General features: G+C 34.3%; 1 protein-coding gene across 1 annotated transcript in view; it reads left to right on the top strand.

Moving 5' to 3' along the window:
- The window catches only part of CNTN5 (contactin 5), a 1,356,469-nt gene that overhangs the window by 813,782 nt on the left and 516,386 nt on the right, over positions 1 to 26,301 (top strand). Inside the window, exons 5-6 of the mRNA XM_054524966.2 lie at positions 21,203 to 21,326; positions 21,437 to 21,612. Of these exons, the coding sequence (XP_054380941.1) occupies positions 21,203 to 21,326; positions 21,437 to 21,612 (300 nt within the window). The remainder of the gene's footprint in view (positions 1 to 21,202; positions 21,327 to 21,436; positions 21,613 to 26,301) is intronic.

Here is a 26,301-nt window from a genome sequence, read left to right on the forward strand (position 1 = left end):
ATAATACGAATTACCCAATTTTATTTGTTTTCCATTTTTGGAGTACTGTGTATTAACCAATGTCAATGATCTCCACTGATTTGTGAAACCACTCCCTCATATATGTTCAAATATACTTTAAATCCTTCAGTAACATGGTTTAATGTTTGGGAAAATATTTTTCACATCTTTAAGTTTATTCCTAGATCTCATACAGTTTTTGTCTCCTCAAAAATAATAATATAGTAAGAATAGCATAGTGTTTGTTAAGTTGGTATATAGAGCCCTATCAATCTGTTACTGTTGTCTGTTATTTCTGTTACTTCTTGCTCATATGGCCTTGTCTAACAGTATGTGTTAGATACTATATTTGGAAAAAATTGCTTGTAAAAATAGTTTGTAAAAATTGCTTGTGTGCTTAGGAGGAAAACAGAAAAGGTTTGGTTAAAAGTAGCCAGTATCCTTGCGATAGTTTACTGAGAATGATGATTTCCAATTTCAAAAAACCAAACACCGCATATTCTCACTCATAGGTGGGAATTGAACAATGAGAACACATGGTCACAGGAAGGGGAACATCACACTTCTGGGACTGTTGTGGGGTACGGGGAGGGGGGAGGGATAGCATTGGGAGATATACCTAATGCTAGATGACGAGTTGGTGGGTGCAGCGCACCAGCATGGCACATGTATACATATGTAACTTACCTGCACGTTGCGCACATGTACCATAGAGCCTAAAGTATAATAATAATAATAATAATAATAAAAGAATAAAAAAATAAAAAAATAAAAAAGAAAAAAAAAAGTAGCCAGTATCTGCCAGACTGTTTAATTTCTTTAGGATGTTTTCGCTTTTCCCTTGCTTTCCATTAGATAGATTGTTTTCTATATGTAATTCCTCTCTCGTATCTTTTTTTGCATCATATGCCTATTTCTTTTGTGATTACCATTAACTTAGTCTATAGTGATTATCAGTAATGAAATTAAGAAATTTCTCAAGTATAACGTTATTTGATAATTTTGTTGTTTCAAACATACGCGTGCTTTAGTGTTTTCTCTTTTGCTAATTTTACCTTATTCACAAAAATATGTTTAAAAATCAATGCTTAATTATATTTTCTGTAACATCACTATCTATAGTTATAATTTCTTATAATTTTTCTCTGTGTTCACTTTTTGGATGAAGCATATTTTGTAGTAAACGAGATATCACTGTGACAAACTATCTTAGTCTTCATCTGTCTGAAAATATCTTTATTTTGCCATTACTCTTGAGTGATAGATGGTTTTGGAAAGTGTAAAATTTCTAGGTTGATAGTTATGTTCCCTTTATACTTCAAATATCTGCTGGCCTCTTTTGTAGCTGGCAGGTTTATCAGTCTAGTTGTTATTTTCTTTATTAATAGACTGCCCTGTGGAAGTTATTTTTTTCTAATGCTTGACATTTTGTACCTTTACTATGTACTTTCTAAAAGTAAATTTATTTTTGCTTATTCACCCAGCACTTAAGAGACAATTCAAAAGAAAATATAGAAATGTTATAATTTCAAAGAAAATACAACATCTTTCTTTTCAAATGTGCAAAATCCAGCTCTTTATCTGTTTCGTCTCTGCTTCATTTTTACACTTTTTGTGTGTTACACATGCTTACTTAGTTTAAGGAAGTCCATTCCTGCATTTGTATTTTGGAGTATCGTAAGCATATTTATTTTAAAGTCCTGATAGAATTATAAGTGTATTTTATCTGAGATAAGTTCTTATCCCTATTATTGACTTTGGCTTTTTTTTGCAACATAGAATTTTCTATCTGTGTTATAATTTTTGGTTTTCTTTGCAAGTACATGTGGAAAGGAAGTATTTTTATTATTTTCCCCCTCTGAACTCTGTGCTTTCCTCTTATTTTTAACCAATTTATGGTCACTGCCATCTTGTCCTTCCAAACTGTAGATAAGAACCAGTTCTCATAATGACACTTTGAGGCGTTCTAGTTCTGTTGGGGATATTGAGATTGAGTCACTTTGCCTGGAATAGCTTAACTAAGTTCACCATCAAGAAGCTATATCTGCCTGCTTTCATCTTTGCAAGTCCACACCTTTCAATGTACTGTAACCTCACATGCTCACAGAAACAGACACACATATGTACACACAAAAGGCATCCAACCTGTTATTATAGGTATCATGACAGAGGTACAGTATTATTTGGTAACATAGAATAGAGGCATCAGATTTAACCTGTGTTGTGTGATCGGGTGAAGCAAAATTGAGGAAGTGATACTGGATCTAAAATATATTGCATGTGTAGAAGTACATTATAGATAAAAGAAATCAAGTGTTCAACGGCAAAGGGGTAAGAGAGAACACCCTTATGTTTAAGGAACTGTACGTTATATGTTATACTTGTAGCAAAGTATGAATGGCTGCAATGAAATTATAAATAGACTTAGGCTTCTTGTTAAGGAGTCTAAAAATTTTGTCTGTGTTAACGGCAAGCCTCCATTAATCAGTGGAATCTTTTTAGCAGCAGTTGCCTGAGAGACCTCTGAGCATGCAGATTTAAAATAATAATAAAGTCTCTCTCATGGGAGGAAGGAAGTAAGGGGGGGTCAGAAAGATGCTTTCACATTTATAAAGGAAAAAACTGATAATTATTTCAAGGAAAGCAGTAGTAGCAGAGATAAAGAGAAAATAATAGTTTATCACCGTGTATTCTGCTAGAGTCTCTCCACATAGATGTATTTGGTCAGAGCAGCTGTGTTCATTGATTTTTTGCTTTTTGTTTTGTTTTGTTTTTGTTTGTTTTAATGTGAGACAGGGCTTCACTCTGTGGCCCAGGCTAGAGTGCAATGGCCTGATCTTGGCTCACTGCAACCTCTGCCTCCAGGGTTCAAGCGATTCTCTAACCTCAGCCTCCCTGGTAGCTGGAACTACAGGCACACACTACCACACTCAGCTAACTTTTGTGTTTTTTGGTAGAGATAGGGTTTCACCCTGTTGTCCAGGCTGGTCTCGAACTCCTGGGCTCAGGCGATCCAACCACCTTGACCTCCCAAAATGCCGGGATTACAGGCATGAGCCACTGTGCCCAGCCCATTCATTGGTTCTTTTTAAGTTTTATTATGTCTAATTGTCTTCTGTTTGTCCTGAAATGTTTTCAGCATTATAACAGCAATAGCCTGAATCCATTATAGAATTCCAACCATGTGGGACTAAATTAAAAGGTAAAATTTAAAACAAGACTAGACTAAATTGTTAGAGTAAATTCCAGAAGAAATATGAGCAGCATATAGTGATAACACATATTTTTGTTAGGTCTGTTTTGGCTCAGAAATATTTTCATAGAGACAAAGTGTATATCTGTAATAACTTACACATAGCTTTGTTTCCAATATTTTAACAAATATTTTTAGAGGCTTATAAACAGATTGGCTCTAAAAAGTAGCTTGAATGGCTCTTTTATACAATTACTTTACCTCTCTATATTGTAGTGATAACAATAATCAAAATGCTTTCTGAATGTTTGTGACGCAAATTTTTATGCAGCTCTCTCGACTATTTTTCTTTGATCGGTCAATAACATATTTAGAATAGGATTACTACAGTAAACATAAAACATTATCTGTACAAGTTTATTAAACAGAGATGTACTTTTTAAATTTTTTCTGTAGGAGATATTGGCCATCTACTGTGTGCAAGCTGTACATTAACTCATCACAAGAGAGTTATTATTTTAATCTCTAAAGTTTTGAAAGCATTTGATAAGTATCATGATCGTATAGCACATTCACATGTATTATACTTTCTATTTGAAATAGAACAAAATAATAATAGTTATATAGATCTTCAGAGATATGTACAATGATTTTGGTCAAGTACTAAATCAGTAACGTGAATAGCTCATTATAAGAGTAATTTGTGAAAAAAAAAACTTTATGAGCCTTTATATAATAGCTGCTGCTGCTTTGTAAACTAATGATAGCATTCTGTTACAGTATGCCACAGGCTGGGTAATTTAAAATGAACAGAAATGTGTTGGCTCACAGTTCTGGAGGCAGAGAAGTCTGATACAAAGTGCTAGAATCTGGTGGGGACATTCATGCTGCGTCATCATATGGTGTAGATGGAAGGGCAGAGAGAGTGAGAGCAAGATGGAAGGGCAGAGAGAGTGAGAGCAAGAATGGATAATGCAATTGCAGCAATAATGGCCTAATCACCTCTTAAAGGTCCCACCTCTTAATACTGTTACAATATCAATTAACTTTTAATATAAATTTTAAAGGGAAACCCCTTGAAATCATAGCCGATACCCTATGCTATTTTATTACATAGAAAGTTAAGTATCAATGAATATGAAATAGTTTTTGTTTACACATGCATAATCATGGAAGCTTTTATCCAAATTTAAGTAAGATATATGGAAAACTAAAAGAACCTTGCATATATTATTTTACTACACTCAAGAGAATTTACATTATTAAAATCATGTATCTTCATCTTCAGTGGTCATGTTGATGATGTATTTTAGTCACAGGTATTAAATTTGATTATAGTAGTTCACTTAAACAATGACAAATCCCATCTAAATGTGAGCTATTGTTTAAAATATTCCCATATTCATGGAATGCATCTGTACTTGCTATATTCTATTTCCAGTGAGAATTAGAAAACATCATGTCTGATTGCACTTTATTATTTATCATAGTAGTTAGATCATTTTAGCAACAAAAGCGATTCCATTTAGAGCAAATTTAGTGATTGTGTTGTGATGTTTAAAAAGTGTGATTTACAAAAAAAATAAGGAAGCTTTTTGTTATATTTTAATTAGCTCTATTCTTTTACAGATATTCCCTGGTGATACACTTAAAGAACCATCAAAATTTTTAGTGATCTGAAATGATGAAAATACATATTCTAATCTACTTAAAAATATTTGGATAGAGGTTAATCTGATAATTTGCTACACATATGGCCACATTTAGGGAGTACAGAAAAAGGCTGCATTCAGAATTACTGTGTTGCATGATGATGAAAACATGGTTGTGAATATCTTGGACTGGTCCATATTAGGCAAAGAGAATTCACATGTTATACTTTGGTCATCCCCAGGCTTTAAGATTGAAAATAATCAAGAAAGGCACAGTAGTCAGTCACTGATACTTGATTGAAGTGAGGAGATAGACATAGTCAATGAATAAAAACTTGTGAGCTAGTCTCATAAAATAAGAGAAATGGAGCAGTACCTGGAAAGGTGAGTGCTGCTCATTGGCGTTGAGCAACCAGAAAAGTCCTCAGTATCTACTCTGTTTTCAACCTGATACTGTTATTTCGGATAATAGCTTTGATCCCTTGAAATTGTGTCAATGCAAATGTTTCATAGACCTAAGAGGTATAATGTGGTTTAATAAGGAATAACTGAGTTGTTAATAATTATTCTAAAGTAGTTATTTGAGTACAAAGAGTGACATTTAAGTGATTTAAAAAATTGACCAAGGTTTAAAGTAAAAATTTTCAAGGTAACATAGGTTAATTGAAAGCTCTTATGAGTTAACACCTCAGACACATGCAGGATATATGCTTTCGGGGGACATAGGCAAGGATTATTAACCAGAACTAACAATATACCTGTTCCTCCCTCTATAAATATAAACTGGTCCTTGATTTCATCTGTTTTTATTGTTGTTATGATTTTAGTAGGAGTAAACTTAATTAAGTGTTGGATGCATTTCATTCTTCTATTTGTGATTAGATGGTTAGGTTAAGATATTTTGTCTTTGCAGAGAGGCAGTCTGGATTAGGAGTGATTCAAATTAGATAGCTCAGACTTTTTTCAGGGGTGGGGAGCATGTTCTTCTGTTTGTCCTGATTCAGAGACTACAATGCTGTTTTTGTTGGGGAAACGGTGGTCCTTAGAGGAAGCAAATTATTTTTCTACTAAGGCTAAGCACATAATTTTGCTCTCTTTAATTCTCTCAATGGTAAACACAATCTGCAGTTTATAAACCCTCTGTGTCTACACAAGCTTTTAAAATTTTTAGCACTGTCTTCTGACAATTGGAGGATTCCTGCATCTACAAATTTGTGGCCTTATGTTGTCAGTACTTTTGGCTAAATTTTATCATGAACATGATTTATTAACAGATTTGACTTGGCACATGGGCAATGGCATCCTGACTCAAAGCAACCCCTTTGGTGACAATTGTCTGTTGTTTCCTCAAAATACTCTTTGCTGATAAATTGTTTTAGAGATGCAAACACAAAATGTGATCTTTAATGAAAATAAGAATTCTATCTCGGAGGGGGAAAGTATATTTTATTTGGATGACACACTTCTAAATAAAATACATCATGTCAGTTTCCCCAATTTAAAAATTGGGACCATATTCTAATAATAACTTTACAATCTTATGACCATTCATCAAAACTTTATGACTTTATTCTGTTATTGTAGTCTTAATTTTAGAGCCATTTATTATTTTATACTTACATGCTTTTTCACCAATTTAAGTATATGTGATGTGAGCAAATACCATTTCATAGTCTCCTCTTTATTCTCTTTCAGCACTTACAGCAGTGCAAGGTTACTGGGAGCTTAACAAATATTAAATAAGCAGGAATCTATTTGAGGACTGCTTCATTCTTCTTGAAATCTGCATTTAGGCTGAATTTCTATACCATGATAGAATATTTACTAAATATTTTTGAACACAATAGTGTATTTTGGATTATAAATGCAAACGAGAAAAGAATAATGTCCACCTTCAACAAGATGACCTATTGGTTTGGCATCCTGTGAATCTTACGTTGGTACAAATGTAATTGAGGTTTCGGACCATGAATTTTAAATCATTATAACTAGGCTCCAATACATCTTTATTAATCAAAATAGGACCCATTACAACCAACACATTTTTGCCAATGAAAAATAAATTTGTTTATTCCTCTAGCATAATAATCCGTGCTTCAGGATTCAACAAACTCTTGGAAAGCATTTTCTGCATCCTCCTGGTTGTGGAAGTGTTTTTCCTGCAAAAAGTTGTTGAGATGCTTAACGAAGTGGTAGTTGGTTGGTGAAGGGTCAGGTGAATATAGAGAATGAGGCAAAATTTCATAGCTCAATTCGTTCAACTTTTGAAGTATTGGTTGTGTGACATGCAGTCGGGCATCGTGGTGGAGAAGAATTTGGCCCTTTCTGTTGACCAGTGCTGGCTGTTGGTGTTGCAGTTTTCAGTGCAGCTCATCCATTTGCTGAGTATACTTTTCAGACGTAATGGTATCACCAAGGTTCAGAAAGCTATAGCAGATCCAACTGGCAGCAGACCGCCAGTGACCATGACTTTTTTTTGGTGCAAATTTGGCTTAAGGAAGTGCTTTGCGGCTTCTCTGTTCAACCACTGAGCTGGGCATCATCAGTTGTCATATAAAATCCACTTCTCACTGCATGTCACAATCTGATCAAGAAATGGTTGATTGTTGTTGCGTAGAATAAGAGAATATGACACTTCAAACTATATTTTTTTTTTATTTTGAGTCAGCTCATGAGGTACCTACCTACTAGGGTTTTTCACCTTTCCAATTTGCTTCAAATGCTAAATGACTAAAATGGTTGACATTGAATTCTTCAGCAACTTCTCGTGTAGTCAGAAGAGGATCAGCTTTCATGATTGCTCTCATTTGGTCGTTGTCAATTTCCAATGGCCAGCCACTAAGTTCCTTATCTTCAAGTTTCTTGTCTCCTTTGCAGAATTTCTTGAACCACCGCTGTGCTGTACATTCATTAGCAGTTACTGCACAAAATATGTTGCTGATGTTATGAGTTGTCTCCGCTGCTTTATGACCCATTTTGAACTCAAATAAGAAAACTGCTTGAATTTGCTTTTTGTCTAACATCATTTCCATAGTCTAAAAAAAAAATCAAGTAATAAGTCATTAGCAAAAAAGCAAGAAATGCCCATTAAAATGATATATAACATAACCACATTTAACAATGCATTCCAATATCCAATGGCAAATCCCAGTGAGGCAAAAACTGTAATTACATTGGCATCAGCCTAACAGATGGAGTTGGTGCGCTTTGATTGTTATCATAAGTGATAATATTACTGCATCCTCTGACCTCTCTTTTATATCTGTACAAAAGTGACAAAAAACCTATTAGACTTTAACCTAATTTATATTGTGTGTACAATGAAATGCTACACTACCCATGAGACATTCATCAATATGCTTGTTAATAAATAATGCTCTTCAATTCTTAGAAATCCTTGAAGGTTTTATAGTTTATACTTGTTTAAGTTTCATAAACTTCATTTCAATGTTGAAAGGCAACTTAAAAGAAGATTTGGACAATTTTTTTAAGAATTCATCTAAGATACATGGTGCAAAAAGTTTTTCTTACCTTGTAACTATTTATGTCATAAAATATAATTTCTAGTTAACACTTCAAAATTTCTTCAAATCATCACATAAAATATACTAATGATCATTAAAAGGGCATTTCTTAAAATTTTATTGGGCGTGATAGGCTGCTATTTCCTTCATATTATATTACTGAAACACTTAGATTACATTACATGAATAAGCTAGTCACAGACATAAATTGAAGCTAACCAGCAGGCAGAACAGTTGCAGCCTGGCATTAGATGTAATCCCTGAGAAAAATCAGCACAGAAGTCGATGTTTAAAAAGAGGATTTAAGCCTGAAAGGCAGATTTAGAATTGAGGGAGACATGATAATGTTGGGTCATGATCCAATAAAACAATCGAAACAGTGATCCAAAACCAAAAAGCAATCCTTTCTGAGAACCTGGCTGCAGGAGTCTCGGATGATACTTAAAATGTCTTTGAAGGAAGGAAGGAAATTATAAAGTTAGTATCTGGGTAGCCTATCAGTAAGTGGCAGAAGTTTCAGAAGGAGTTAGAGAGGACCAGACACTAACTTGATCCTAGGACAGGACTCTATAAAGGAAACTATTGTCTCCATAACAAGATAATATACAGACAATCCCTAATTTAAGGTAGTTTGATTTAGAACTTTTTCACTTTATGATGGTGTGAAAGTGATATGCATTCAGTAGAAACCAAACTCTGAGAACCCATACAACCAATCTGTTTCTTACTTTCAGTAGAGTGTTCAATAAATTACATGAGATGATACAACTATATTATAAAATAATCTTTGTGTTAGATGACTTTGCTTAACTGGAGACTAATATGAGTGTTCTGAACAACTTGAAGGTAGGCTAGGATAAACTCTGATGTTCAGTATATTAGTTGAATTAAATGCATTTTTGAATTATAATATTTTCAATTTAGGATACGTTTATTGAGGTGCAATCTCATTGTAAACTGAAGCGCATCTGTACTACTGCTCCTAGAAACTCCACTTGGAGATAGGTAGATGGGGCTTCCAGAGTCATAATTTATAGTAGAACTTGATCATCCTGTTCAAGACCCTCTCGTAGAAGACTACTGCCAACACCAGGCTAACTTTAGGCAGCCGTTGTCTCCTGTTTCCTGCTCTAGCTCAGTGATTCCCAGTTGCTGTGTCGCCTCCTTCTTCAATGTGTTTCAGACATTTGTGGGGGTAGACTCAGTTATTCAAGGATGTAACTTTGACTTAGAGAGTAGAGACCAGGAATTCTAAATGTCCTATAATTGCAAAGCACAGGACTCTTAAGTATCCTGACAGGCATTTTTGTGAGTGAAAATTCTCTTTATAGTTATCTGGTAAAATAATCTGACTGGATATTTCATTACCTATGTGGTATTTTTAAATATAGTGGATATTTAAATGCAAACACTGTATGGATTGCAAGATTACACTTAGTTTTATTCAGAACTTAACCAGAGGTTGTTGTCCATTTAGAAAACCTACTACCTAACACCAGTGCCTCTCATGACACTTGAGTCACCAATTCTAGACACCTGGATTAGTTTGCGTTTGTAGATGCTGCATTCACGGGGATTTTGTGAACAAAAACTCTTGATTACTTCTTTATGTTGTCTATTATAATTCTGAAAACTTACATATTGAAAACTTACTGAATTAAATATTATTTTAGGCTGGGCACAGTGGCTCATGCCTGTAATTGCAGCACTTTAGGAGGCTAAGGTAGAAAGATTGGTTTAGCCCAGGAGATAGAGGCTGCAGTGAGCCATGATTGTGCCACCCTGGATGACCGAGGAAGACCTTGTTTCAAGAAAAGAAAAAACCAAACCACAATTTTACAGCAAACGATTGAAACTTTATTTGTCCTTTTTAAATCATTTTTAAAAGAATTACCCGTAGGTAGTTAGAATATTCATTAATTTTATTTGACAATCACAAAGGAAGATCATAAAATAGTTATGATTTAAAAACTTTGAGAACTGCTAGATGCATGTAAGGTACTTTTTCTCCATTCCATATTGTTTTTCTCAACTTGCTGAGACTAAGATAGATGGGGTTACTACTAAGGGGATACTACTCGGGGATAACAAAAGAGTAAGGGAAAAACAGGAATACATATATATGATTTTATAATTTACAAGTTTAGTTTAAACATCTCTGATTTATGCTACCCTAGATGACTGCCTCCACAGCTAGTTCTTGGCTTGCCTCCATAGTCAAGACCATCTTGCCCTAGCCATTTATTTGATACCTTGTTTTCCTGATGTAAAGCTGAGAGAGAGCTATCCAGAGTAATTCAGGAGTTTCCCTTCTTATATGTCTACCTTCCATATTTCAGTTAACTGTTTGAAGACCTATTGCTTCCATGATGCAAACTCCTTTCAAAAAGTTTATGTTCCCCTCCAAGGAGACTCTGTCCTTTACCCAGATTATTGAGTCCTACTTTGCTGTATGTGGTTGCCCTGTGGCGGGTAAGATCAGTACCATCACTACCTAAAATTGGCTCAGATGCAGAAACTGATGATGACTCATATGTTCAAAAATGGTATGAAGCGATTTATTCTTCATAACACGAGGCTTTCTGAGAAGACACATTGGTATGAAAACAGCCTGAGTGAAAAAAGGAATGAATGACTTGGGTTTTTAATTGTGGTTGTGAGGTAGGGTTGGGATGAGGGTTCCTATGTGGGCCAGGGTTTGTGTGATGTAAACTTCTCCACTCGAGTCAAGGCAGGAGGTGCCCAACTTCTGACCTTGCCCAGAGGTGAGGCAATAGGGAAAAGGCAAATAATGTGGCTTGAAAGCTGTCAGCAGTCAAAGAGCTGACATAATGTCAGACTCTTAATTACATGAGTCTATAGTGAATGTCAGTCACTTTAAAATCCAAAACAAGAACCACAGCAACGCCCATACAACATAAATGTGTACATAATAGCACTGGGCCTTCTAGAAGGGTTAACATAGGATTTAGGAATGGAAACATAAGGATGAAAACCCATTTTCAGAATATGGCCATGTGAAGAAGGCTTGGAGGTCAAGAATTAAGTAGAAAGCTAATTTAAAAAACTGGAGCACTCTCACACCAGTTAGAATGGCAATCATTAAAAAGTCAGGAAACAACAGATGCTAGAGAGGATGTGGAGAAATAGGAACACTTTTACACTGTTGGTGGGACTGTAAACTAGTTCAACCATTGTGGAAGTCAGTGTGGCGGTTCCTCAGGGATCTAGAACTAGAAATAACATTTGACCCAGCCATCCCATTACTGGGTATATACCCAAAGGACTATAAATCATGCTGCTATAAAGACGTGCACACGTATGTTTATTGCAGCACTATTCACAATAGCAAAGACTTGGAACCAACCCAAATGTCCAACAATGATAGACTGGATTAAGAAAATGTGGCACATATACACCATGGAATACTATGCAGACATAGAAAATGATGAGTTCATGTCCTTTATAGGGACATGGATGAAATTGGAAATCATCATTCTCAGTAAACTATCGCAAGGACAAAAAACCAAACACCACATGTTCTCACTCATAGATGGGAATTGAACAATGAGAATACATGGACACAGGAAGGGGAACATCACACTCTGGGGACTGTTGTGGGGTGGGGGCAGGGGAAGGATAGCATTAGGAGATATACCTAATGCTAAATGGGGAGTTAATGGGTGCAGCACACCAGCATGGCACATGTATACGTATGTAACTAGCGTGCACATTGTGCACATGTACCCTAAAACTTAAAGTATAATAATAATAAAAAAAAAAAGAAACTGGAGCACTATAACTGGCCAAGATAAATATATGGTTGGCTGGTTAAATACCTCCTGTCATAGGCCCTAGGCCTGGAAATATATGCTAGCTAAGTAGTAAGCAATCAAGTGGTCTGAACTAGAGAAGATGGCTTATCAGCAAGACTATGTAATCTAATTGTTACAGGAAAGAGGTCCGGATACAGACCCCAAGAGAGCATTCTTGGATCTTATGCAAGAAAGAATTTAGGGCAAGTCTGTAAAGTGAAAGCAAGTTTATTGAGAAAGTAAAGAAATAAAAGAATGGCTACTCCATAGACAGATAGCCCCAAGGGCTGCTGGTTACCCATTTTTATGGTTATTCCTTGATTATATGCTAAACAAAGGATGGTTTGTTCATGCCTCCCCTTGTTTTTTTTTTTTAATTTTTATTTTTTTTAATTATACTTTAAGTTCTAGGGTACGTGTGTGCAACGTGCAGGTTTGTTACATATGTATACGTGTGCCATGTTGGTGTGCTGCACCCATTAACTCGTCACTTACATTAGGTATATCTCCTAATGCTATCCCTTCCCCCTCCCCCAACCCCCGACAGGCCCTGGTGTGTGATGTTCCCCACCCTGGGTCGAAGTGTTCTCATTCTTCAATTCCTACCTATGAATGAGAACATTCGGTGTTTGGTTGTCTGTCCTTGCAATAGTTTGCTGAGAATGATGGTTTCCAGCTTCATCCATGTCCCTACAAAGGACATAAACTCATCCTTTTTTATGGCTGCATGGTATTCCATGGTGTATAAGTGCCACATTTTCTTAATCCAGTCTATCATTGATGGACATTTGGGTTGGTTCCAAGTCTTTGCTATTGTGAATAGTGCCGCAATAAACATACGTGTGCATGAGTCTTTATAGCAGCATGATTTATAGTCCTTTGGGTATATACCCAGTAATGGGATGGCTGGGTCAAATGGTATTTCTAGTTCTAGATCCTTGAGGAATCGCCACACTGACTTCCACAATGGTTGAACTAGTTTACAATCTCACCAACAGTGTAAAAGCATTCCTATTTCTCCACATCCTCTCCAGCACCTGTTGTTTCCTAACTTTTTAATGATCGCCATTCTAACTGGTGTGAGATGGTATTGCATTGTGGTTCATGAGTCTCCTTTTTAGACCATATAGGGTAAATTCCTGACTTTGCCATGGCATTTGTAAACTGTCATGGTGCTGGTGGGAGTGTAGCAGTGAGGATGACCAGAGGTCACTCTCGTGGCTGTTTTTGTTTTGGTAGATTTTGGTTGGCTGCTTTACTTTAGCCTGTTTTATCAGCAAGGTCTTTATGACTTGTATCTTGTGCTTACCTCCTGTCTTATTTGTGACTGAGAATGCCTTAACCATCTGGGAATGCAGCTCAGTAGGTCTCAGCCTCATTTTTCCCAGCCCCTATTCATGATGGAGTTGCTCTGTTTCAAATGCTTCTGACATAATGATGATATACAGTTCAATGAACTTTGTTTCCTAATGAAATTACATCTTCTTTAATAGTTTAAAATGATTTTATTTTAATGCAATATTAGCCAACATCAGAAACTCTGGACACTATAACAAATTACTTCTTAACACAATAACATGTTTCTTTTGTATTTACATCACATTCTGCTTAGTTGTTCAATGAAGTTCTCTCCATATAGAAAGTTTTGGAACCACTTTCAGTTGATCTAATACCTTTGATATCTATTAAAGCCTTATTGGCATCTTCTGCTCCTTTACCTTTAGAAAACTGACAAATAAGAGAGGATAAAAGATTGTGCATGATTTTTTTTTGTATCTAGTCCTGTATTTTACATACAGATCAGTCTAGAACTAAGTCACATGGCCCCATCTCAAGCCCAAAAAAAAAGCCAAGAAAGTGTCCCAGTGTTCCTAGGAAAAGGAAATGGGATTAGGGAGCATCTAGCCAGTACTTGCCACACATGAGTAAAAAAAACCTGTCAAATATAACATGTGATAATGATGACACTAAAAGTACACTATGATAATTTTAACATCAAGAATAAAGTGGGCTCTTAGGAAATACTTCTTTATTGAGTGATTATGATTAAAATTATTTAAGGTCAGTTCTATGGGTCATATAGAAACAGCTTTGTTTTAGTAAAAGCTAAAAGTAAACTTCATTTTTGTTAATTTCTCATTTTTCATAATATTTTATTAGAGGGACTTAAGGTATTCTTACTAGAAACTTCAAATTTTAATCTTAGAATATGAAGTTTATAAAATAAGGAAAATATGGCAATTTCTATAAGTTAAATAGTTATATTAACATGCAGGTAAATGTAATTACCAGAAAATCTTGAGTAAAGTATGTCTATTATGGAGTAGAATTGGGTAAAAAAACTGTCCTCATCTAGGACACAAATTTACGGTTTTAATTTTAAGATGAACTTTATTTTCAGACAATAATCTGTTACGACCTCATGTATTACTGGATGTAACCAAGCTAAGACTGGGATATAGATCCCACAGATATTTTTAGAAATGATGCCTGAAATGATTGATTCTTCTTCCAGTTCTGAAAGCTTATGGCTCTGTGATAGCCTAAAAATCAAACATCTATCAAGTATTTTTATTTTCTCCAGTATCACTGTTTTGTAAATGATACTTTTATCTCTTATTGTTTTTTCATCTTTTGTTTTTAAAATAATTTTCTTACAATTAATATAGGGAAAGGAAAAATGGTTTGTTAGTTACCTATTCCTATATTTAAAAATCCTCAAAACTTAGCAACTTAAAACAACAATCAAGCATTTTCTCTTCAAGTCTGAAATCTGAGCACCTTAGCTGGGAGGTTCTGGCTCAGGGTCTTTCATGAGGTTGCAGTCAAGCTGTCAGTTATAGCTCCATTCTCATTTGAAAACTCTACAAAGGGAGGATCCACTTAAAAATTCACCTGTGTGATTGTTGGTAGGCCTCAGTTTCTTGCTGCCTTTTGGCCAAGCCAGGTATTTCAGTTCCTTACCATGTCGGCCTCTCCACAGCCTGAAAAAATTTCCTTTGGATATGCAACGGTCTTCTTCTTGAGGGAGTGACCCACGAGGAAAGTGTACCCCAGAAGGAAGCTGCATTACTTAGTATTAGAAGTAATATAGTATGCCTTTTGCTTTTATTTAGAAATAAGTCATTAAATCAAGCTGACACTCACAGGGAAAGAAATTAAGCTCAACTCCTTGAAGGGAGGGTTATCAAAGAAATTGTGGACATATCTTTTAAACTACCCCAAGTAGCTTTGGGAAAATTCTTCACAAGTTAATCAGTCTAAAGATGATATAAAAGGCATGTTTACTTTATATCATTATTTTGAAATACAATTAAACAAGATTGAAAAGGAGGCATGAAAAGGTTACCTTCATTGAAACAAGGAAAAAAGACTTGAAAATAATGAGGAAAGAAATATCCAACAATTGCCTTTGTCCTCAGACTTCAAGACAAATATCGGTTTACCTAATGGTAAGTCATCCAGCCCTTAAAAGAAATGTGTACTCAATTGTTCATTAATAAATGTAAAATAATTGGGTGAAGAAGTGTGTGTGAAAGTGGACAAATGACTCAGGATACTTCAGAACATTTCGAAAGAGGCATTGAAATAAGAACTACTACGACAAGCGTTTTATATACATATATTTTTTTCAATCTAAGTTTTTGTGTGGGAGGACCATTGAAGTTGAGGCAGAGGGAAGGAGGCAAGAGATTCAGAAACCGTCAGATTATAGTCAAACTCCTAACCTAAGGATTTTCCCTGTGAACCACGCAGATGTCCTAAAAAGGAAATAGGGTTAATACAGACATATAACATCTATGCATTTAGATATTACAGATAATCACATTACTAAGAACAGCTAAAAGAAGCAATACAAGAAACCAAAGTAGATATAAGATAATAGAATATGATATGTAAGTTTTGGAGCTCGGGAAACAAATGGAAGAGAGAAAAAATGATTAAAGAGTTGAAACTCTTAGTAGTAGTAATATATTTGCACCTAATTAGACAGTAATATAGCAACCAAACTCAACAAAGTCAAATAAAAAAGAAGATATGAAACCATTACACAGTTAATGGAGAGAACTTTTTTTTCTTTTTAAAGAAAAACAAGGTATGCCTAATTGGTATGAGGGGAATAGAGCAAATGAGAAATAAATTTTCCTGAAAAAGAAAGTCCTAAGACTGAAAGTTAAAAAGGCCAACTGAGTCACAGAAAAAAAAATCGTACAAGATGACTACACCAAGACGTATCCCCCAAAATTATTGATATTCACGGGTGAGTAAGGAGTCCTGTGGGTGTCCATGCATAAAATCCGGTCACTTAAAAATGATGACAGTTAGGCCAGAGTCAGACTACTTCACCATGGTAATGTCCAATGTTACCAGAGGGTGGAAAAATACACACAAAATCATTAGTGAAATTAGTACTGAACATGTAATTTGATACCTGCCAAGTTGTCTCTTAATGATAAAGACAAAATACATTCTTAACTATGCAAAAAGGAATACAGCATACAGGAGCTTCTTTTTGGTAAAAAATAAGGAACTTAGAAATGGAAAAACCATGGGAAGATACATAAGTATCTAGTCTCATAATAAGAACTATGAATAAGAAACTTTGTAAAATATGCTTATCAAACAAAATTGAGAAAATTTAAGAAGTATACTTGAGAAGTTCATCATTCTTTGTAGCAGAGAATAAACAGATTATTTCCAAATCGAAACAACTCTTTTCTAAGAAAAAACCCTCTTGAGTATGACCCTGGCATTTCACAGACAATAACCGCTGACATTGTAGATTCAGCCAACTATAGATATCTAGCAGTTTGTTAATAAGAGATCTGACAGAGAAAAACACACAAAACTGTTGCTCTTATGAGACATTAACATTGTGTGTGATGACATCTGCCCATTACACAAATGTGTCGAAAGCTTCTACTTGGTTAAAGAGTTTAATTAATTGGCTATCAAGATCTTTGTGATCATTTGCTATTATACAGCATTTGAAGTGTTATCTCTAACAAGTTATAGAGTCCATCAAGCAAAAGAGTGCAGAATGTAAGTATACAGATTTAAACAATGGATCATTATGACCAGAAGATAAAATTCACTACTACCGCAGAATGAATAAAAAATCTATCTCAGTATATCTGTAATCTCTTTACAATAGAAACATCACTGATTATCTTTGCTGGGGACTGGGAAGCTGTACATAGACATGTTTATTTTCCCCCCCTTTAACAGGAATTTTACTTCTAAGATGAGAAAAGGAAGGGAAGGGAGCCACTGTTTAACTTGGCATTTGAAATTCTTTACTTTTTTTTCACATTTCTGTTTACTGTCATTTGTGTTGACGCACTGGCTTAACAGCAACAAAATAAATGATGGAGTCACTGAATAGGGCTGAGGTGCTTTGGGAACTAACAATGAACAGCAAAGAGATGTCTTACAAAGTATGGGCAGTAATAATAAAATACATGTTCAGATTAGTCCCTTATTATTTAGCCTGTAATTTACCAAATCTTACTTCTCTAGTTTTATTTCTCTTGTCCTGTTTTCACAATTTTCACAACATGAAATTTGGAACCAGAGAAGCTTAAAGTCAACTGTCTTCTTATACGGCTAACTTTGCAGGAGTCTCCTCTAAGAACCTTAGAGTTTTCACCTTGCAATTAGAAATAACTATGATACTGAGCTCAGATAATTAGATAATAATATACATATATATATAAAATCATGCTTTATAAATGTTAGCACATAAGTATAATAATAGTGAGAAAAGGGGGAGGAGGAGGAAAAGAAGCAGCAGAAGCAGCATCGGCAGAAGAGGAGGAGGAGAATGGAGAAGGAGGAAGAGAATGAGAAGAATGAAAAATAAGAAGAAATAATAGTCATGGTAGTAGTAAGCAGTTTCAAGAATTCAACAGCCTTAGATTTATATTCCAGGTTTGACATTTATATATATATATGTGTATGTATATATATGTGTGTATATATATATGCATAAACACGCACACATATGTACGCACATATATACACATACATATACATATATATATATATATATATATATATATATATATTTTTTTTTTTTTTTATGGAGTTTCACTCTTGTTGCCCAGACGGGAGTGCAGTGGAGCGATCTCAGCTCGCTGCAACTTCCACCTCCATTGTTCAAGCGATTCTCCTGCCTCAGCCTCTGAAGTAGCTGGAATTACAGGCATGCACCACCACGCACCACCATGCCCAGCTAATTTTGTACGTTTAGTAGAGATAGGGTTTCACCATGTTGGCCAGGCTGGTCTCAAACCACTGACCTCAGATGATGCACCCACCTCAGCCTCCCAAAGTGGTGAAAGTACAGGTGTAAGCCACCACGCCCGCGTGTTTCCTTTGTGGATTTAGCTAATTGTTTTCTGTCTCAGTTTTGTCATCTCTAAGATAAAAGGACTAATTATTGCCAATGGTGATTGTGAGTGTTTCGTGATATTATGCATGAAAAGTACTCAGCATAATGTCTGGCATATACTAATTATACAAGTAAATATTAGTTATTAATCAGAATTTATTCAGTGCTTGCAATATACAAGGTATTTGCAAATGTTAATGACAACTGATATTCATACTAATACTGTAAAGTAGGTATTATTATCCACAAATAATACATGAGTAGCAGATAATCAAAGATGTTTGGTTCATGGCTAAAAAATACTACTACTAGAATTTGAACCTACATGTGTCCAACCCTAAAGCTCAAGAATTGTCTGTTATAAAAATATAACACTTACTATATGTGGATTTTATGCAACATAGGTGTTTTTAATGTTTAAGTCATAGTTTTAATGTGTAAAGATCAGAAAGGGGTTTTTTTCGCAACATAATTGTGCATGTTAATTCTTAAAATTTGATTAATAAAAGTTGTGATTTATAAAAATTTATAAAAGTTTTCCAATTTTTTATAAACTCATAATGCAACAACAAATACAAAATTTTGACAATTTTCTCTAGTTATTTATTAAATCATTTATTTTGCTTTTCCTTATTGAATAAAAGTTTTAATTGACAGCAATATAATTTGGTACAGTGAAACATATTCTGGTTATTTTGGTGTAATATTTTGCTGTAGCTTAAAAAAACTGCAGCTAGGCCATTGGAGGTGGTTCACTCCTGCAATCCCAGCATTTTAGGAGGCCTAGGCGGGCAGATTACTTGAGGTTAGGAGTGCGAGACCAGCCTGGCCAACATGGCAAAAACCCATCTCTACTAAAAATACAAAAATTAGCTAGGCATGGTGGCTGTAATTGCAGCTACTCAGGTGGCTGTGGCAGGATGATTGCTTGAACCCAGGAGGCAGAGGTTGCAGTGAGCCAAGATGGTGCCACTGCACTCTAGACAGAGTGGGAGTGAGACTCTCTCAAAAACAAACAAAAAACCTGCATCTAGGTTATCTAGGAGTCAAAGAAAATACTTGTCAGTACATGCTCATAGTGAGTGCTCAATTTTTATTTGGTTTAGAATACTGTGAAAACTTTTGTTTTACTTCGCCAAGACAAAATATTTAAAGAAATATATTTAAAGAAAGCAAATCATTTTACTCCGAATTTGTTCTTCTAAATATGAGGTGTACATCTTTTCCCAGAAATTTTTTTTTAGCTCAAATTTCCTGGAACATTTATTTTTATACTTTTTTTCTTACTATTTTCTTGTGATTATCTGCAGAAGTTATAAACTTCTGTTTAATACATATATTGGAAATATGCCTTTACTGAAATAATTTCTCTTTATCTGTAGCAGTAGTTTTTAACAAGGGTCATTTTGAAACTAGAGCACATATAACAATGTCTGGATGCCTTTTTTATTATTACACATTGAAGAGAGATGCTACTGGAATCTAGTGGGTAGAGGCCAGGGATGCTGCTAACCATTCTACAATGCACAGGACAGCCCCGCCTCAACAGAAAGATCTGTCCCAAAACATCAATGGTACAGAGACTGAGAAACCTGATCTAGGGCTATTATGTGATCAAATTCATGATCAATGAAAAGCAAAAAAAGCTTTACTTTTTCACAAATTCACAATTCACGATGCTATGGATCTTAGATACCCACACGACACTCTGAATGCTTACATAACTGTGGGCTAACATAACTTGTATTATCCTCTGTACATTTGCTCATCATTTCTCCAGCTGACTTAGTCTAAAACTCAAGTCCAAGTTGACATTTGAAGTCCATTTTTAGTTTCACTTTCTTCATGAAATTTTCATTAGCTTCAAATTACTTTTATCACACACAGAATTTCTCTGAGTATTAGCTAACTAAAATGGAATCGAGTATCTGGTATATAGCAGGCAATAAATTTATGTGCTCTTCCCACTGGCCTCCACTTCCTTTTATGCCTTTTGTCTTCTGATCTTATTGAGTATTTAGTTGTATAAAGTTTTGCCATTTTAATTAAGTTGTCTTTTTTTTGAAAGCATGTCTTATTTATTCCATGAAAATACCTTTATTCATGTAATTTTTTTACACCCCAGAATTGTTAGGACTAAATATAGTGCTTCAGTGAATTAATGAAGAATATAAAAAAATGCAAAAAGACTAACATTTTCATACCTGTAGCTCCTAAGTAGTGATGCAATATTAATATATTACTTTTGCATGTGTATTATTTTTAACATTCTAAGAATCTTACAAACTTTCAGGTTTTTTAAGACAATGTTTATGCTTAATATTATTATCCTTTAGTCTGATTTTGAAAAATGAAAACATATATATTTAAAATATAAATGTCTGAGATGTTTGTTTTTTATGTATTACACCTTTAACAGCATTTTTAGTTGATTAAAAATCATATTTGCTTCTTTACAATTTAATAAAACAATGCAATTTTCTAGCTATTCCTTCTTTTGGGAATTTACCTGCTGATTACAAGAAAAGAGCAAGAATTTTGAGTATAAGTAAGATGAAAAAAAAAAACACAAAATATCTTGCTAGTTTAAGGAAGTTTAAAATATGTCTGTTTTGTCTTTACAGAAAGTGTGGACTATGGGCCAGTTTTTGTGCAAGAACCAGATGATATTATTTTTCCAACTGATTCTGATGAAAAGAAGGTAGCATTGAATTGTGAAGTTCGTGGCAATCCAGATCCCAGTTACAGGTAGAAATTCACTGTTAATCATTTTTCTTAAGCCTTAAAAACTTTCCATCAATGATATTCTGACACTCTCAGGGAGGATTATACATGTTTGTCTTCTGATTTTTCTTAAGATGGCTTCGAAATGGAACAGAAATAGATCTGGAAAGTGATTATCGCTACAGTTTGATAGATGGCACTTTCATTATAAGCAATCCAAGTGAAGCAAAGGATTCTGGTCATTATCAGTGTCTAGCAGCCAACACTTTGGGGAGTATTCTTAGTAGAGAAGCTACACTTCAGTTTGCCTGTGAGTAAAATACATGATTTTTCTATATGTATGTATATTGTGTGTATATACAATATGGGTTTTTAAACTTTAGTCCAGGAAAGAAAAGCCTAAGATCTCAAATTTTTAAATGTGGTAGAACCATGATAAGAATTAGAATTATGCAAACAATTGATTTCTTCTTGGGATATTTTGAAATTTTCTAAAAGATTTGCTGTCTTCAAAGTAAACTTGATACACTAGCCTGACAGGTTAAAGTCCTTTTCATGAAAGTAGATAAAGTTTTAGAATTCATAACAATCTGTTTTGAAACACACCACTTACTATGTATTATTTTCAAGTCTTTGAGTTCAAATTAAGCTTTCTATGAGAAAAAAATTATAATCGAAATATCTTTTGAAATCTGATTCTCTCCATCTCCTTTTAAAAATATCTATAATTCTACCATCTACTATAGTCACCATTTGCTATGGATTTGTAAGAATATAAGATAGCATATTCTAAAACTTCTGCTTCTAGCCAGGTAACAAAAAATACCTCTGAAATGCTAATATATTAGATTTTGACTATATCTCCTAGATGTCCCAGTTTTTGTATTGCAAAAAAGATACCGTATGTGGCTACACAGACATAGACACACAAACGCACACACACACACACACACACAAATATAAACGTTTCTAAAGTACGTAATATACCTGATTAAATGAAAATTAGCCAGGTGTGGCAGCATGTGCCTGTATTCCCAACTACTTGGGAGGCTGAGACAGGAGAATTGCTTGAACCTGGGAGGTGGAGCTTGTAGTGAGCCGAGATTGCGCCACTACATTCCAGCCTGGGGGACAGAGAGAGACTCCGTCTCAAAAAAAAAAAAAAAAAAAAAAAAAGGTGTGTGTATATAATTAACTAAATATATTTATTCTTAAAAACTCTTGAAATTATTTTACTTACAATGAGAGCTTACAATAAATTAAAAATAGGCTAATAGGTAAAACATTTTATTATTATTCCTTCATAAGTAATCCTACTTGAAATTAAATTCTTGAGGATAGAATCTCTAAAAAACACTGAGAAAGACCAGGAATCTTTATATTAATAATTAAAGTGTAATTGTAGTGGCTACATAAGTGATCATGAAATGATTTTTAAATTAAAATTACACCTGGAAGAATGTAATAATTGATCTTTCTCTATATAATCTTTCCCAGGTATCATTTCTAATTAACCCAGAATTCAGACACCCTATTAAAGAAGTGTGAAATAGAAAAGGGAAGAATAAAGAATTGATAATAAATACAGTTTGAAGAGTACCGAGATGGGTCCTAGAAAAATGTAAATATCATATTTTAAAGTAGATTTGCCTAAGGAATTCAGATAGGTACATTTACATAGGCCAGAGACACCAAGATAGCAGCCTAAATAGATTCTTTTTTATTTTGGAAAATATTACGTGGTGTATCACAGAACCTAATACTTTACATTATGCACGATTAACCAAGTAACCTAATAAACTAAGTAAATAACCCTCATAATAGCTCCTTTATTCAATAGTCTTTTCAAGATAGATGCAGCATATCCAGAAAATATGCTATACAAATATTAGTGGCTTATACCTTACACTTTGGTCTACAGTATTTGACACAAGGTGTACCAGTTAGCTGTAGCCTATATGTAAATTGTTTTTCCCTTTGTGGAAGCAAATGATGCCAACTTTTTCCTGCATGTGTTTAGAGCAAAAAGCTATTTATTTTACATATCCATATGACTGTCTTAGGTTTTCTGGAAAGATCAAACACAGTTGTCAAATACACTCACCTGAAGTGAGGACTTTGGCAGCAGCATTTACAGTTCAATGACCAGGCATGGGAAATACTATTTATCTTAAGTATCTTACCTATTTAGCATGAAGCTGTCTTCAACTTGATTTAGAGCAATATCTGCTTATTTTTAACTTAAACATTATGGGCTTACATATGTATTCAGAGGTAGCACCTTATGACTGTACCCCTCTCCACTTTCCATCAAACTCAGGCCATTGGCTACATACGCATAAAAACCCACAAGGTACCTGGTTAAAGCAGACGGTTACACAGGGAAGACCAATTCTGCCTCAAAATTCTTTCTCCACCTAGATGCCATTATGCTTATTTCTATGATATTGAAACAATTAAGTCCCATAGATGTAGCTCCATCTATTTTTCCAGTTTATCTTTGAAAATACATGCAAATATGGGCAGTAGGGAGAAAAGATGATTTGATGAACCTCTACTAGCATACCTGGATGGGAGTTCGGGTGCTATAGGATTCGCGGACTCAGAATCGTTCAGAGGTTAGGGAGAGAAAATGAGGTAGGAAGTTGGGGAGAGAAAAGAAAAGGGGTTTCTGAAATGAAGTGAAAGAACACAAAGGCAATGTGAAACTTAAAAACTTGGTCCTCAAGCCGGGCGCGGTGGCTCATGCCTGTAATCCCAGCATTGTGGGCGGCCGAGGCGGGCGGATCACGAGTTCAGCAGATCGAGACCATTCTGGCTAACACGGTGAAACCCATCTCTACTAAAAATACAAAAAATTAGCCGGGCCTGGTGGCACGTGCCTGTAGTCCCAGCTACTAGGGAGACTGAGACAGGAGAATCGCTTGAACCCGGGAGGCGGAGCTTGCAGTGAGCCCAGATCACACTACTGCATTCCAGCCTGGGCGACAAAGCGAGACTCCTTCTCAAAACAAAACAAAACAAAGCAAACGAAAAATTTGGTTGGCAACTTTCCTTTATATTGTGATTTTCTGAAGACCAGGCTTGTAAGTCAATATATTTAATAGAATATACTCACTGTTGTTGGAGTGTTTAATGTCTGAAGGGATTTTTGTGGAGGAATGCTTATTACTTTTGTCACATTTTAAAGCTGAAATATTTTATATCCAGCAGGCTTCATTTATCTGAATGTATAAATATTCATTATACAACTAATATTTCAAAATTGAATATATTTAATCGACTGAGACAATTATTAAAGCATATTTAATCCAATTTTGTTAAACATTTTTTAAATAGTGAATATGAGACTTAAATTTATTAAATGTTTTAAAATCAGACTAAATTTATAAATCATCAAAATGATTGCAAAACTTTTCACTAATACAGTACTTATAGTTATAATTCCACCTTGTACCTACTCTTGAGGCATATTTGCATATGTTACTCAGTTTATAATAGTTTTATTGAATACTTATTTTTACCATTTACACATTAATTTTATCATATGTTGTAAAATACCTTTTTAGATTATTTTTATGCTGGGCTAGTGCTATCAGGATCTTCTAAAGTCAAACATAAAGGAGGACTGTATCACCCAATTCAAAGTCTATTTTTGAGTTACCAACCAAATGAGTTTTGATTGCCTCTTTCAAATTCGAGATCTGTTTAACAGACTAGTTCACTTTGGTGATTAACCATTATTATTGTTATATCAATGATACTTTCTAAGTCTTCACCTTTTACTTTTTGCCTTTTAAAATATGACAACTTTGCTTGAAATTATGTGATTCTAAAACTTGTTGAACAGTGTTTAATAAACGTAGGATGGGGCTCTCCTAATTATATTCATAAAAAAGGTACTAATTTGTATTTTATAATAGGTGTATACTTAATTGAAGAACTAAGTTATCCATATACTAACATAATATCAAATTATCCATATACTAACAATTATTATACATAATATTGTGATAAGATACATATTAAATATAAAATGTAAATATATATCATTGAAGTTTTCTTTCTCTTGTGTGAAAATTACATATTTTCAAAGAAAACTGATTTTTAGTATCATTAAAGTCACATGGCTTTTTGCAGATTCAACATATATATATACATACATACATATGCATAATTAGTATACTGACACTCCTTTAATGCTAGGAGTACTCTTATTAACCAGAAATATATTTTAAAATATTCTGCCTTTCCACTAATAACAGCTTGTCTTCCTGCTCCCAACCCCTTGTCAGGCATAGATTCACCTGCTTTTCAATGACTATAATGTCATAGAGACTAAAAATCTAGATGCTGCAGGTGCGTATTAGATAGCACCAAATAAGTTCTGGTGATAGGTAGGATAACATTATTGCTAAACCAGATAGCAAAAAAATGCTTTTAAAAAATAGATTTTGAATGTTTCAAGCTCACATTGACAGCTTATATTTACTGAATGTTTTTGTTGCAGATGATGCTCTGTTTTAAATACATTAACTCATTTTATCCTCATAACCAACATATGATTTGTTCATGTTGTAAAATGTAAATTCATTTTTCAGATGATAACTCTAATTTAAGTCTAATAGTACTCAATCTTTTCCTATTCCAGTATAAATGTGTATTGGATTTCTTTTCTGACCTAGCCAATTTGATTTTAGAAGTTCTTCTTCTAAACTTTAATTAAATTGGAATCTTTTTAAAAATCTTGCATGCTTGCTTCCTTAATCATCGTTTTAGAATTTATTAACACCTATGTAACAAAAATTAATATTAGTAATGAAAATAAGCATGCAGTCATAGTGTTCTGCATTTCTTCTCGTTGTTCAAATTTAGTTTAAAACCACTTATTTAATTTTCCTTACAGAAGTTTAAGAGTTTAGGAGACATTGAGTTTCTTTCCAGAACTGGAATTTTGGGTTTATGGTAATTTTGATGTGTAATCCCTCTTTCTTACTAA

The sequence above is a fragment of the Pongo abelii genome, chromosome 9 (genome assembly GCF_028885655.2).
Source record: "Pongo abelii isolate AG06213 chromosome 9, NHGRI_mPonAbe1-v2.0_pri, whole genome shotgun sequence".
NCBI classification, from domain to species: Eukaryota; Metazoa; Chordata; class Mammalia; order Primates; family Hominidae; genus Pongo; species Pongo abelii.